Source organism: Apus apus, chromosome 4 (genome assembly GCF_020740795.1).
Source record: "Apus apus isolate bApuApu2 chromosome 4, bApuApu2.pri.cur, whole genome shotgun sequence".
In the NCBI taxonomy this organism is placed as follows: Eukaryota; Metazoa; Chordata; class Aves; order Apodiformes; family Apodidae; genus Apus; species Apus apus.
The window spans coordinates 97,599,014-97,615,135 of record NC_067285.1 but is presented as its reverse complement, the minus strand read 5'-3'; the positions used below and the strand labels follow the sequence as shown (position 1 = coordinate 97,615,135).

General features: G+C 36.1%; 1 protein-coding gene across 10 annotated transcripts in view; it reads right to left on the bottom strand.

Moving 5' to 3' along the window:
* Positions 1–16,122, bottom strand: part of KCNIP4 (potassium voltage-gated channel interacting protein 4) — a 430,537-nt gene that overhangs the window by 131,639 nt on the left and 282,776 nt on the right. For 2 of the 10 annotated variants that reach the window (XM_051619888.1, XM_051619896.1), the window contains exon 1: positions 9,054–10,264. The exons of the other annotated variants lie outside the window; for them this stretch is intronic. In XM_051619888.1, coding sequence (XP_051475848.1) covers positions 9,054–9,072 — 19 coding nt within the window. In that variant the 5' untranslated portion in view covers positions 9,073–10,264. Of the gene's footprint in view, positions 1–9,053; positions 10,265–16,122 lie in introns of those variants that run through there. 10 annotated transcript variants of the gene reach the window in all.

Here is a 16,122-nt window from a genome sequence, read left to right as displayed (position 1 = left end):
TCTCCCTTATGAGGAAAGGCTGAGAGAGCTGTGGCTCTTCAGCCTGGAGAAGAGAAGGCTGAGGGGAGACCTTATTAATGCCTGCAAGTATCTAAAGGGTGGGTGCTAGAAGGATGGAACCAGAGTCTTTTCTGTTGTTCCCAGTGACAGGATGAGGAGCAATGGGTACAAGCTGGAACACAGGAAGTTCCATCTAAATAAGAGGAAAAACTTTATGGTGCGGGTGACAGAGCACTGGAACAGGCTGCCCAGGGAGGTTGTGGAGTCTTCTCAAGGGATTCAAGACCTGTCTGAATGCAGCCCTGAGTAATGTGTTCTAGGGGATCCTGCCTTAGCAGGGGAGTTGGACTAGATGGTCTGTAGAGGTCACTTCCAACTCTGACAATTCTGTGATCTAGTTCCAACCCCTTGCATGAACAGTGGAACCTCCCACTAGACCAGGTCACTTAAAGCCCCAGGGGTCCCAGAGGACATGCCTGCATGCCTACAGAAATCGGTTATTGCTAGTTTTACATAAAATTTAATTTAAGATTTGCAAACTATCAGACTACTATTTAAAAAAAGCAAAAACAAATATACCCTGAACTGCAGATTATTTTTTATAAATAAGACAGTCAAAATTAATTAAATCATCATACTGAGTGTGAAGTTTATTAATATTAAAAAGCTAGATTAAATCCCACTCTTCAAATATCATTGCTTTAGTGTATCAGTGTTCAGAGAAACCAAGTTTACAGAGTCATAATAGCTTCCTGGGTGGCATCACACTACAGCATGTGGGCTTCTGGACCAGTAGTGAAGGTATTGAATACAATCTGATTTTTATTCCATAAATACCATCATCACTCTGTTTGAACTCCCTCTCATGGCCTCAAGGAAGTAGTATGTGGCACCACTAGGCTGATGGCTGCACACTTTTCCTATTGTGCAACTCTTTCTTTTCATCAATGTTAGAGTAACTGTTTTTTCCAAAATAACAGCGACATGTAAAAAGAAATGATTGAGTTATTTGAACCAGGAGGTGGGGTTTTTTGGTTTGTTTGTTTTGGTTTTTTTAATCATTAATTGTCACATTTCTGCATAGGCAGATAACCACTGAAGATCAACTTCATCTAAAGTAAAATCATCCAGTATTACTGTATATCCTCCTCATTTTGGAAAACCAAAGAAATGGAATGGCATACCTAAAGTAGGCGAATTATCAAATTAAATGAAAAATTTCAAAGTATTCAGCAAAGCATTTCTTCTAAGAGAGAAGTGATTTTCAAAAGAAAATTAAGAGACCAGCAGAACAAGAGTCCTGAGTTCTCCTTTAGGGAGCATTGCTCAGAAAGCTAAATACCTGTTTTATACTGTTAAATTCCCCAACATCAAAAGACTCTAAGCTAGTCACAAACAGATTGACTTTAGCTTTCACAGGAATACAGCACTAAAAGTAAGTATTCCTCATTATCACCACACACTCAACAATCCTAATGAATTGATGAAAATCCCTAAAACTTTGGATTTTTTTTTCCCCCCTCTTCCTGCTCCTGTTGGAAAATTAATTGCCTTGGAGCTTCATCAATTTCCAGTACAAGCTGACTCACAGACAGTTTAACCTATCACTTGTGCTAACTTAACCAGTTCCCTTGGATACATTCTTTTCTGCCTCTTCATCATATATCACTCCTGTTTACTTTTTTCTTTTTTTCTTTTTCACATGCTTTTATCTCTTTATGAAATAGGCCAAATTACCTGAAAGCTACAGTCCTAGATCTAATGGGGCAGGAGTTATGTCCATCAATCTTACAAATTCAGCAAGAACAGCAATCCTTCAAAGCCATCCTCATCCTTCTCCTCAGCCACTTGCCTTAAGACTTGCTTCTGCAACATCTCAGCCTCTGAGGGGAGCAGGCAAGGGACTTGCATGGCTCTGGAATGGAAGAGAAGCTGCAGCAACATGTACGAGCCAGTGTGCCAGGGTGCATGACAGGTGCCAGGGCCTCCTTGTCGCAGGACAGCAGGGAGAAGAGAAGCCATGTTCCATGTGCCAGTGCCCACTGCTTTTCAACTTTTGCAAAATAATCCATTCTCACAGAGACTGTGGTGCTCCAATTTGAAAAGCAGAGCTGACCCTTTCTCCCTGATATCTCGCTCACTGCAGCTTCAGATATTCAGCTAAAAGGAAGAGACCTCCCCTACTCAAAGCAAAACAGGGATCTCTTTTAGAGTATCCACCCCATTAACAAATACAGACTCGTATGTAGCCTGGTTGCTCTTTCTGCACTTAAAAATAAACAAATATTAAAATTCCAAGATACACACATCCCCTTAAAATGTATTAGGCCAGAGAAAAAGTGTGGGCATAAATTCGTAGTCACCAAGTTTCTAAAATCCCAAAGAATCACAGAATCATTATGGCTGGAAAAGACCCTCAAGGTCATCAAGACCAACTACAAACCTAACACTGCCAAGTCACACTAGGTCATGTCCCTAGAGCACCACATGTATACCTCTCATAAGGACCTCTAGAGATGGTGATTCAACCACCTCCCTTGGCAGCCAGTTACAATGCTTGGCAGCCCTTTCAGTGAAGCAATTTTTCCTAATATCCAATCTAAACCTCCCCTGGCACAGCTGAAGTCATTTCCTCTCATCTTATCACTTGTTACCTGGGAGAAGAGACTGACCCCCACCTCACTCCTTTCGGGTAGTTCTTGAGAGTGACAAGGTCTCCCCTCAACCTACTTTTCTCCAGACTAAGCAACCCCAGTTCCTTGAGCCAGAGCCAGTCCTCTTAAGACTTATGCTCTAGGCCCTTCACCAGCGTTGTTGCCCTTCTTTGGACATGCTCCAGCACCTCAATGTCCTTCTTGTAGGGAAGGGCCCAAAACTGAACATGGTGTTCATATGCCATTCTGGATTGGATTTAAAAATTACTTCTGTCCTGGGCTACAAGCAATGGTAATTTCAAAGAAAAACACTTTTGAGACTGTTAAAGAAAAATAAAATCATTCTGAGATGCCAACAGTCAGACACATATATAGAGTCTGGCAACTATAGGAGAAGTCTCTATAGAATTAAAATGTTTTTGTCTTTTCAATCCAGTATTTAAGTGGTTTTGAGCATGACTGTAATAGGCAGGGTACATCCACTCACTGTCATCTGTAGTATTTCCTATTCATGGCAAGAACAGATGGAGCTTCAGTAATCCTCAGCAGACCTTATTGAACTATGTTTTGGAGCAACAGCAAAACTGGAATACACAATTTTTTTTTTTTTTTTTCATCAATGAAACAAAGGACAAGCTGCAAAAGAAGCCAGTGTTGAAAAAACTACTTATTTCCCTGTAGCAATATCCCACTGAGGTCTAAAATTTTACTGAAAGCATTTTTTAATGAACACAAATATTTGAATTGGAGGCTTTGTTCCTTGGGTGCTCTATGTTACAGCAAGAAAGCAACTAACCAGATTACTTAAAGCATATCAGTATTTTAAAACTAATAGTTAACTTAAGCAAAGGTAATTATCCTTTGCTTAGTGTTTTTAGGTTTATGCATTTCAGTTTCTGTCACTTACTAGTGACAACAGGAAACAATTTTTTCCAAGCAGCTTAGATGTAAGGTGCAACACACAGTTATCTTATTCTAAGAGCACTTGAGGGAATTAAATTAAATCCAGTCTATCTGCAGGGCTTCTGACTCCTTTCTTGTTCTTAGCACAAGGAAGTTTGCTATGAGGCATGACTGGTCATATCTGCCCTTTTAATTTGAGATATATATATATATATATATATATATTTATGTGGAAATCATCTATTCTCAGCATTTTCATCTCCTGCCTAAAACAGCAATTTAATGAGCTATGTAAAGGAGAAACCACTTCTGCACTCAAGTCCTTTGGGCACATGCACCAGGTTGCCAACTTACCATCTGGCCCAATACAAATTCTATGTTTTCCAGGCAAAAGAAACAAACAGCCTCTGTGTGGCATTTAGACATGATGTTTAGCTAAATAAATCAGCATTTTGCCAAGGCATAACAGAGAACCTTAAAGCAGAGCTTATTGACTGTGTCTGATTACATGATCCTAAGAGCCTTGTTACAGTCAATAAAAGGCACGTGAAAAATGATGACAGTGTTAGGAGAATACATTTCCACAGAGAGAAATTTATAAACTATGGCAACTAGAATTTCAGCCAGAGCATTTATCTTTAAAGATAATTTAGGATATCACTTCCTTATATATTAACAAGTCTGAAGGTGAGCATTTATCCTACATGAAGTATTTAAACAAACCTTGCTGCTTTTAGAGTTCTCTATTTTTGAGCCTACAGAGGATAAACAGCACATATTTTAAAAAGCATAATTAGAAGTGTTGTCATTTCTGGCTGTTGTTCTGTAACTGTTCCTCTTGCAGCAGATTAAAGAACAGATATGGCTTGGAAAAGCTTCCTGAAGTAACAAGGTCCTTATAAAAAGAAAAAGATAAAAAGTAGAGTCTTGAAAGGAGATATTGCTAGATAAACATAAAGAAGAAACCCTTTCTTTAACTAATAGAACAGAGTACGCATTTCACAACTGCACTCAGAAGAGATCATGATACAAGTATAAACTTGGAGGTCAGTTCACATGACTGCAGCAGTACAGTCCAAGACTGTATTCCTTAGAGCTGAAAATACTGGATATCCAAGGCCAGCACGGCTGTAACAGCTGCCCATCTCTACTCAAAATGTTGGAGAGGCATATACTGACAGAATGTCTAGCTGTGCAAGATTTTTTCCCCATCTTTTACTTCATTCCTAATCCAAAAGATATAAAACTTGCAACATGCCCTACCCTATCAAAGTATCCAAGAGAACTTAGAATCCTTTCTCTAAAGCTGAGCAGGCTTTGCTACCCACAGTGTTGCATGCCCTTCAAGAAAACCTCTCCCTTTTATTCACAAGCAATTGTAACTGCATAGGTACTATGATTTTTCATCCAATGCACCTCCCAAGTCTTCCTCCTTTTCTATTTTGCTCACCTCCTGTTACTGGGTTTTGAGAAAAATTATTTAACAATAGCAAGTAAATTTAACAGCAAGAAACTTGTATATGCATAGGGATAGTTGGTTGAAACTCAGTTAATACTTCCTATTCTATCACCCGGTAGTTAAAATGGATTTTGTAATTTTCACAGTTTCCTGCCCACCTGAATGCACAGAAACTTTTTTAGCACTAGCCTTGGGTTACACTAAATAACTGTTTATTAACTCATAAACATGATAATACCTTGAAAAGCTTGAGTACTAGCAGACTTTTCCTTTGAGACTTAAAGCAATTTCAAAAATGGGAATAAGCTTATAGGAAAAGTTGTTAGCTAACTATTCAAGAAAATACTAGGCTCTGCCATTTAGATGCAAGGTTTTTTTTTTTCAAAGTGCTTATTGGCTGTTTCATGATAAGTTCTAGCTTCATTCATCTTAGAGGATGTGAACAAACACCACCACCAAATGAGGGATACACATGGTATTCAGAATTATGGCCATTTTTAGAAAGATTCTTTTTGTATAGTGAGATGAGCTCTTTTTAGTAGCTGTTAAAGTGTAAGCTAAAAACCTAGCATTTAAGTAAACAGTCATTTCAGGAATTTACAGAGATTTTCAGATTACTGGACTAAACTAAGTAGCAACTAATGGCTACAGTTTGCAATAGTTGCTGTACCAGCTGTTCAGAGAAGGATGAAAAATATAATTTAATAGAAACTTATTCAGAAAACAAAAAGTATTTTTGCTTGCCACTGCTTTCATTATTATAAATCAAGACAGCTTAACAATTATAAATCTCCAATGGCTTTTAATGGCTTTTCAAAAATGTTTGTGAAGGTAGCTGATCTAAGCCTAGTTATTAATTAGCAAATAACCATCCAGTAAAAAAAAAAAAAAAGAAAAAAAAATTAATCAAATCAGAATTAATGCATTCAGAGGCTTAATTGTCACTTCATTTCAAACCCAGTTCAGGGTCTATTAAGCTGATGAGTCTCTCTCCTTGGTCCTTAACAGATTTTTAATCAGAATATCTATCATTGCTGCAGCAAGGTCTACTTAAAGAAGCTTGAGTTGCTTGCTTCTTCACTTCAGCTTTTCAGAAAACAAAGAGGTTTCAGTCCAATCTTATTCACAAGGATTCCTTAGAAAGAGGTAATCTGGAACATGTAAATACCCAGGACCTTTCCTTCCATTTCAGTGCCACATTCACTAGCCTAGAACCCTGTCTTTGTTGATCTTTTTCTTGTCTTGTGAGTCTGGCAATTTAGGCTACACAGACCTACCACTGTGCTGGCAGAACTTGAGTTTGAAGTTTTCCTCAGAGCTAGATCAGAGAAAAGAAGATTAAATATGTCTTACTTCAAGTGACTAAATTGCAATAAGAAATTAACCTTATTTCTGCCAACACTCATTGTGCTTCTTTCACATGTTGGTATTTGTTTAAAAACTATTACTGTTCGGTATATCAACAGGGCAATGTGGTATTTTTAGAGCTGTTACTAAGCATATTGAGAAATCTCATGATTACCATCCAAAAAAACACAATAATCACACTAATTTCACTTGAAAATGATAGACTTCCCTTCTCCAAATTCTATCATGTAGTACAGATGTGCACACTATTGGGATTTGAAACGTCATCTCTGTAAGTTATTTGGTGTCCCACAATTTTTTTATTCTCCAGACACAGACAGCTTTAAGAAGTTGGTTTTCAGAAATGCTAAGTATTCAGGTCTGAACAGTCATACTTCTTGAAAAAGGATTCATGTTTAAAATGAGAAAAGTTAAAGCACTTAAATTTTTTTGTTGCTAGGCCTTCATCTGTGTATGTACAGAAAACCTGGTACTCCAGGTTTGTGAGTCCATGAATATTCAGAGGACTTAAGCAACTACAAGCAAAAAATCATTCCAGTTATCCAGAAATTTTACATGAAATTACAGACTGAACTTCAAAAAAAACCCAACACCTTAAAACATACTATTACAAAAGTGAAATTATAATTTCCTCACTTCTGGAGCCATTTAGAAATAAAACATTGGCTTTGTGTGATAAGCATGCACTTGCTATTTTTTTTCCCCTTAAAAAAAAAGCTTTCGCAAAAAGATAAAACTCCAAAGAAAATATTTTAACTTAAAATTATGTTCAGTGGGGTGTCATCCTGATTTAAAAAACAAACCAACAAAAACAAACAACAAAAAAAACCCAACACAAATTTAAATGGTTAACTTAATATTGTGGAAACAATACCTACAGAAACTGACTCCAGACTTTCAGTTTAGAAGAGCTTAAACAAAGGCAGTTGCAGAAGTTGTTTTCTTCCCTCCCTACTTATACTTATATACTCCCATCTATAAGGGGACATTTTATATTATTTTGTTGTTTCTAATCCTAGAGAAGAAAAAGAATTCTGGATGGAAAACCAATTCCTCTCCCAGTCTTCAACTCCTCCTTATTTTGCAACCAGAAATTTCTATTTTTTCCAAATTTTTTTGCTACATCCCTCAAATGAAAAACACGATGTTAAAGCCCTCCTGCCTCCCATTTTCTATCAGAAAATCTCTCTTTCCAGTTGGCTGTAGTCTTCTCTGCAGTAGCCATCCAGCCTCTAGATATAAATTTTAACTGGAAACATTTATTTCCATACAAGTCATATCAAATGGCTTTTGCATAATTATACTTCTTAAGGCACACATACAAATAAGCAAATGGGAGCAAGTTAAATAATTCTGTGTTCCCCAAGCTGAAATGGAATCAACCTTTTCATACACTGAAGTTACCACAACCCTCTCTGAATCTTAATGCAGTAATATAAAATTTAATTTTAGTCATTTGCAATTGTTGCAAGTGTATATTACCTCTTCACCACTACAGAACGAATGAGATCAACTGAATCTTCATTGTTATAATCAGAAGTCATTAGCCTAAACTAGGAAGGTGTGAAATTAATGTTGCAACCTCTTCAAATTTCAGTATGTTTGCTGAGGGATATGTTTTAAAATGTTTTAAAAGCAGCAGAGCATAGGTTAATTGCTTAAAGAGAATTGAATATATTTTATCCAGATTACACAAAAATCTTCTTATTGTTTTTAAACAAGGGTGTAATTTAATCCAGTTATTCAGCTTTTGCCAGCAATTTTACAGTTTAGCATAACATTTGCAATTTAATTAAACGCTAATAAACAACATCACTCATATCACCTGCAGACCAGGATGTGGGTGACTCAATTACTTCAGTGTTTACAGCTCACTGAGTTTTGAAGGGCAAATGAAAACTTTTTCATATTACTAAGCAGCAGTTGTTTGAGAACTACAACTGGAGGAAGACATGAATGTTTCGTCTCAGATTCCAAAAATGGAATAATAAACAGAGAGAAAGAATGGATATATCAGTGTTCCATTCTGATAAAGGAAAAGGACCAAAAGAACAACTCAACTCTGGTTAATAATTAGGATGTCTTTTAAAAGATGAAAGAAACATTTCAAGAAAATGGAAACTACATTTTTGTTGTGCTATTAATCAGTCGATGTCTCTACTACTCTTAACCTCTTATTTCTCCTGATTTATATATATATATTTGTAATGCAACCTTTACGTGGTTTGCTAGAATTACGGATTGCTTATTTTTCCCATCATGATATGTACTGCCTGTTTTGTTTTGTTTGTTTGTTTTTTGTGTGTTTTTTTTTTTTTTTGCTGGTGGTTTTTTTTGGTGTTTTTTTTTTTTAGTCATTAATTTATACAGTAGTTCATCAAGGCCTGGTGAAGTTCACAGGTATCTTTGGCATTTTCCTCCGACTTCTGAACCGGTATGAAAAAAGTCTGCTCTATCCCCAAACAACTTTAATGTCTGCTAAGCTAAGGAAAAAAGCACAAAGGCTTCAGTGCAAGGTTTGCACTTTCCTGTGTAATGTTGCTTCTCTTGAAGTGATGCTAATATAGATACTACAGCTACAGATACTAATATCTGCATTCAAATGCAGTCTTTTGGGAAAACATTTCCTTTGGTCTGCATTCATCGTGCATATCTTGGTATCACTTTACCTCTTTCAAAAGACGTCATCTCTTCTTAAACAGCTACCGCTTCAGAAAACAGAGTTTAAGCATTCATGTTCTCCAGCTGCAAGGACCAGATGTTGGCCACTGATGGGGTAAGCACAGGACAACAGGACCCCATAGGAAAGGTCTGAGATCACTTCCAGGCAGTCTGCTGTCTCACTGTCCCTGTGATGGGGCACATCCATGGCTGAAGGAGACTGAAAACATGACATAATACAGCAGAAGATGACTGGCATCATCCTCATTCTCAGTTACTGTTCAAGCAGCCAAGAGCACAGAGTAACTTATACAAGTATGGTTTGAGGCGTTGACTCTGCTTCCCTGGTACAAAGAACTTCTACAACAACAGACAAGCTTAGTCCTCTAGGCAGTGCAGGTCTCTGGATTATTCCAAGGAGTCCATGTGTTGCAGGCAAAGAAGCACAGGAACCATGGGACAGTTTTGACAGGAGTGACAGAAAACGCCACAGCATACTGCTAACTGGGGCAGGGGAGCAGTATCAGAGGAAGTTCAGAAAAAAGAAACCAAAAATCAGAAAACAAGTGACATTGTAGGTATTTATGGATGTTCTTCCAGAGTGTTTGACTTGTATCAGGCCTAGGATCCAAGATTTGACCAAGGCAGCTTTACCTCAAGTTATTTGAATCAATGACCAGTGTACTTTGTTTCATGGTTGAAGAACAGCTGACTTCCAAATGAAGATTTAACCTTTTATCTAGAGCTACAAGAAAAACTCTTAATCATCACCTCATTTGTATACAATTTGAGATCTACCTAAAACTTATCAGTTATCTTCTGTTATTGACTCATTATCTAAGAATTCAGCACTTAATTGAAACACTGGTGTCTATTGCATAGCAAATGCTGTATCTACCAGGCTATCATCTCAGTGTGCTTTCTCCATCAAAATATTCCCTATTTGAACAAGTTTGTCAACATCTCTTCTGATAAAGGCCCATTCTCAAGCACCATATCTACTGTAGCATCTGTAACCAGTTGATCAGTAGATCACAATTGCACATAGGGGATTATGCTACAAGGAAATCCTAGGAAATTAAGCTATTTTTTCATTCATAATATGATAAGAGGTTAAAACTTCTGATCCAGATCTAAAAATCTCGGTGGAATTAACTAATACTCTAAAGTAAGCAAGAGGTGAAAGTGATAAACACAAAGTTTTAGAACTGCATTTTCAGAATGGAGATTTCTGACAAATAAGGAGGTAAAAAAAAAAATAATCCTGTTAAGCAGCTTTTCTTTTGAAATTTGTGCTATTATCTTTATTTCTAATGCATTTTACCCATCAATGGGGAAAAACAACAAACCATTAGTTAACTAAATAATCCATAAATATTTGAATTTTTATCTTTTTATCTAAAGACAGTGATACAAAAGTGATTTTTTTAACAGTAATTAACCAACTGCTCCCTCCAATGGATTTGGGTGCCATAAGTGCTCTTCAGACCGATGTCAAAGCAACTCATTAGATTTTCAGTATGTGACGGTACACAGAAGGCAACTACAAAAGCTGAAACTTTTTCCCTGAGAAAGAAAACAGTCCTGTAAGTGAACTTCAGTCAGAAAATTGAAAGAAGAGACTAAGGAAATGGCCACTGAAAATCTTACAGGAAAACAGAGTGGGGAAAATATTTTAAGTATGATCACAGATAAAAACATACATGTTGGGCAGTGAAAGAGTATTTTAATTAGCAGATAAGCATTCAGAAATGGCAAGTGTCATATTAAGAGAATGAAGACTAGAACAGGGCATTGTCAGGAAGCACTGCAAGAGAAACATAGAAACAACAGCAGAAGAAATACACTAGAGAGTAAAACTTCAAGATACCATACAAGAAAAGTAGAATAAATATCAATACTTCTACATTTGTTCTTAAAACCTAATAGTATCGATTTTTATTTTATTCTTATATATTTTTGTATAGTCTGTTTAGCCACATCCAGGTTGGAGTTCTTTTATTATTTTCCTTTTCTGTTTCCTTGTTCTGTAATCAAACAAGTGCACAAACAAAAACCTGGTATGGCTGTATACTTAACATTTTCTGGAATCAGAAAAACAGATGTATTTTTCTTATAATTTTTCATACAGTTTGTTAAAATTGGGAAGCACGGACTAGCAGAATTTGATCTATTTTTAATAAAGACTACCACTTTACATGGAGAAAAAAGGAATTGGGAAAATATTTAATAATTAAAAGTTGTAGCATAGTATCACACACACATTTTTGCTATTGTGCTTTTCAGCTTACAGGTTAAACTATTTTGAGGCACTGTACTGCCATGCTGTACAAGTTTTGTGACCGCACCTACACAGTCTATGACATCGCAAAATACAGATGTTCATCCTAGCATAATATGTGAGAATGGATGACAAAAGAGAAAGCCAAACACATTGGAGGGTGATGCTTCCCACTCAAGAGCAAGTTCCAATAAGTAAACACATCAATCTAACAACTGCAACATCAGGAACAATGGATCATGATAAACAAGCTGATTTTAATCCTTATGTCATTATTAATATAACTCATGATTCAGACAGCTTTTAAATAAATACTTGTAAAATAAATTATTTCTAAGGGCTGATTCTGATTGTGTAATTCCAAAAAGCTTGTAAGACCATCAATATTGCATGAGCTTCACAGTGACTCATTAGATGCTCATACATAAGTTTTCATTAGTAAATCAAGACTATCATCAGGGAGAAAATATTAAAATGTCATAGAAACTACAGTATGGGAAAGTCAAGGGAGAGTAGAAACTGCTATGGCTACATATTCAAACATGACAGAAAGATTTTTTTTTACCTACCGAAACAAAAAAATAAAAATAAAAAAGAAAAGCAATAGGTAAACTTACAAAAATTAAGACAAGGAGGTTTTTACCTTTAGAAGTTCTTACTGTAGTAGAGTCAGTGAGCCTGAAGATAGATCATGCAAGAATTGCAAAGGAAATATTATGGACTGTGCTGTGTAGAGGCAGGAAGACATAATAATCTCTACATAAGGTCAAATCAGGATATTTCATGTGACGTAAACAATTATGCGCAGCTAATCTCTTGAATACTTCAAATGAGCCAATAAAACACTTATACAGGGACAGAAAACAGGCAATTAAACTGAAATCACACCCTTAGGGAGTTTTCAATATTTCAGATAAATCAAATGAGGATCAACTCTTTAAATAGTTGAGAAGAATTAGTTATCAGTTCCAAGATTTTCACATCTAACACTATAGAACTCATCACTGGAAGAATATCTGATGTTACTATATCCTTAATATGAGTTCAGTTCAAAATGTTCTATTTAGAAGTTAAATGAGGCTAATATGAGGGTTTTGGTATTTTTTTCTTGTCAAAATCTCCCAGCATAAAGCCTATGTGGTCAACTAGAATTTTCTTGAACTCATAGTCTTAAATTTTTTAAGTTACTGAACTATTTTGCAGTCAGTAATAATAAATCAGTTTTGTCTTACTGTTTTTTTCTGAAAACTAATTTGTGAGAAAATATCAACATTAAACAAAGCTACTATAAATACTTTTATACACTAACCAAAATTTAAAGGGTCATAATAGGAAAATTACTTGATAAATCAATGTATTGAAAAAAATTTATTTTACATCCCAAATGAACACAACACATTGTAAAACAATCTTAGAGTCCACATAAGAATGAATTGCATAATGTCATTTCAGTATCAGAACATTGAAGCATTGTTTTCCTTTAATCTAAAATCCCAGATGGTTTTCTAGCCAGAACAGTAATCCTGACCTAAGTAGTAAAGGATAGAAAAAGTCCTTCTGGTTCTTTTGCTCAAGAGGGGTTCTCTAGAGCAAGCAGTGAAATCAATTTAGCTGGTTCTAAAAGCACCAAAAACAGCTTTTCCAGCTCTGCACTTCAGCATTTTCTCCTCAGAATTCTGATCAGGAGTTTTCTATTCTTGCTTCCCCCTGTACACTGCAACACTAAGCACACAGAAGGACCTCGCTTGGGATGACAAATAAACCACCTTTGCAATCAAATATGTCAGATTACAGTAATCCTTATTTAACCTTAATGGCAATTAATGACTTTTAGATGTCAGTTCTGAGGTTTCAAAGAGGAATTTGAGGTGCAATACAAATTGTGTTCCTATATTTCTAAAGTTGGCTGTAACATGGAAGACACTCTCACCATTAAAAAAAACACCAAACCCTAAGTGACACCCTTGGTGGACACATATGAGTTACAGGAGTTCTGAAGTAATGTCAAGAGTTAACTAGGTAGCAGCACTATTTATTTCTTTTCAGTAGCTTCCTGAAAGTTGCAATAAATGCAATAGGCGGCTTTTAAGAGCTGCCTTTGTTTTATAAAGAATTCAAAGAAAATAAGATCTAGGAACAACCACAGGACATCTACAGCTAAGTTTGTTGCAACATAAAATGTATTATTCTAGATAAGGATCCCATTTTCACTAGGGCCTTGACTTCTACCATTCATTGCTAATAAATGCAGCATTTCAGTAAGCAGACTGTGCTGTAAGGTGCCATGTCCTAAGTTTCATGTTCTCAGCCTTTTGCAGTAAGTATTTCTTGGTCTTAGGAACTGTGTGAGCACCCCTCGGTCTTACAAACAGGGTGCTAGGCCACCTCATCTGAACCATGTTCCCACCTAGAAAGGTTGAACCAGATGATCCTGGAGGTTGCTTCTAACTTAGCATTATTCTGATTAGTGGCAGTAGTACGTAACTCAAAGGTTTACAGGGGCTATTGAAAAAGTATATGTTTAGGCAAGAAGAGAGAGGAGGAAGGTGGGCATGATTTCTGGTCCACAGAGATTACAATTTAGATGTCATACTTGACCTACCAAAATGGTTTCACTCATGTAGCTGTATGATGCACAGCACAAAGTGCTGCTAATCCAGCCACAGTTCTGCTAGGGCAGGCAAGCCCAGTCATAGTTCACTTCCCCAGTGAAACAGCACAAAACCAATTTCTCCAGCATAACATATTCCAGAGTAATGATTTCTGGCAGCACAGCTGTGTAGGTCAAAGTCACCTACCTCTAACTTTGCCACACAGTCATGGTGGAAACGGATGCAGAGTGAAAAACTTGTAGAAAACAAAAAACAGTGAAAGGATCCAAAAAGCAGAATAATACAGTAAAGGTCACATCAGACTTGCTGCCCAGTCACCCAAACATTATGCATTCATGACACAAAGGATAAGCCTTCCTTCCTAAAGAGAAGGACAGAAGATATTTCGCAGACAATCTTCAAAGCAAGTGTTAAGAGTATTCAGTAAAATAATAGAATTCATAGGAAGTAAATTCCTAGACTTTTAAACTTAATTTTTAAAGAAAGGTTGCAGTTTGTATAGTTGGTTTAGCTGCTCCGTACTTGCACAGTTTGTAATGTTTATGACTTTGTAAGAAAACAAACAAAAGACATTCTAGACGTTTTCTCAGAACATAAAATAGATTCATTTCCCTCTGAGCTTAAAAACAGCTAAGCTATGGAAAGTATTTTGAGACTCAAAAGGTATTATTGGAAACTATTAGCTTTTCCTTAATATCTCGTTTGTTACAAAAATGGAACTGTCAGAACACAGACTTCTAAGCACAGTTCTAAAGGAATAATGTCTTTGGCAGTTGGTACCCCTAGAGAGCACACTTAGTTTTCAGTGTTGTTAACAGATTGTTCAAATATCCTTCAAAGGAGTAATATATGCCTAAAACATAGATTTCATTATGGTGATTGTCAGACTTAAGCCCCATTTATAGTAGAGTTTTGAACAAAAATTGACAGTGAGTTTATACTCTTGGTGGTTTTAGAGGGCAGGATTTTTTAAAAAGTACTTATTTGCACAAGTTTGAACTGTACTGCTCTTAGATATTTTCCAAATTAACATACTTTCTACTGGAAAACAGGCTGGACTAGACACTTCTGATTCCCTGACTAATATTTAGGTTTTTAAAAATATAAGTACTAACGAAAAAATGACAAAATGTTAAAACCACAGTGCCAATTTTCACGTGGAGCTTTGTTCAGTACAAAATCTACAATTTTTACTTAAAATGTTCCTACACACATTTCATATGTAAACTAGTCATGTTTTCACTATGCATGATGAGCAGTGAAGCTCATGAAACTGGTCATGAAGCTTTTTGTGTTTTGAATTTTTTACCAGTTAAGCAAACAAAAGTTGTACTTTTTCCATGCATTAGTTAGTTACATTGCAGAACTCCTTGCCAAGAGACAGTCACAGAATGTCCCTGGCTGGAAGAGACCTCTAAGATCATCTAGTCCAGCAGTCATACAGATTAAAAAGTTACAAGACAATGAAAGAATAAAATTCCCTCCAGACATGTTAAATGCAGAGTTGATGTCTTCTGGTTTTACATACACATCACTTGGTGATGGAATACTGGGAAAGTGCCAGTATCATGACTTTTATGTTCTTTCACTCTACCCTTAAACATTGTCAAGGTCATTTACAAAGACTGGATTCAAAGTGAAAGGAATCTTTTACATAAACCCCTATAATACACCTTACATTCCTAAATCAAAGCCATTTCTACTAATTATTAGTCCATAATAGGATGGTAAATGTCAAAGAAAAACTGAGAGGGAAACATTGTGAAATTTTCTTTACTAAACTCATAATGGGTTACCCAAATAAATGAGCATAACATTGAGAAATTATAATAAATTGTAAATTTGAGAATTACCGACAGACATTTCATCTATTCATGCTACTGCCAAATATAGTAATAACCCACATCAAAAAGCCAGTAATAACTACTTTCAAAGTATAGATTCCTTCCAAATAACTTGATAAAAGTTAGCACAAGAAGAAACAACTTGCACAATCTAGGTAAATCCTGAACTGCTGACAGACAATTAGAGGGGTTATATTCTTTTAGCTTTATTTGTTATTTTCATTGAAAATTTCTCCCTCTGCAAATTTATTACCTGTGCTAAATCTACTGAAATAAGGTGGCATCTCATTTATCACTCCGTGGAACTCTTGATAATGTAAGCACTTCTATAACACCACAT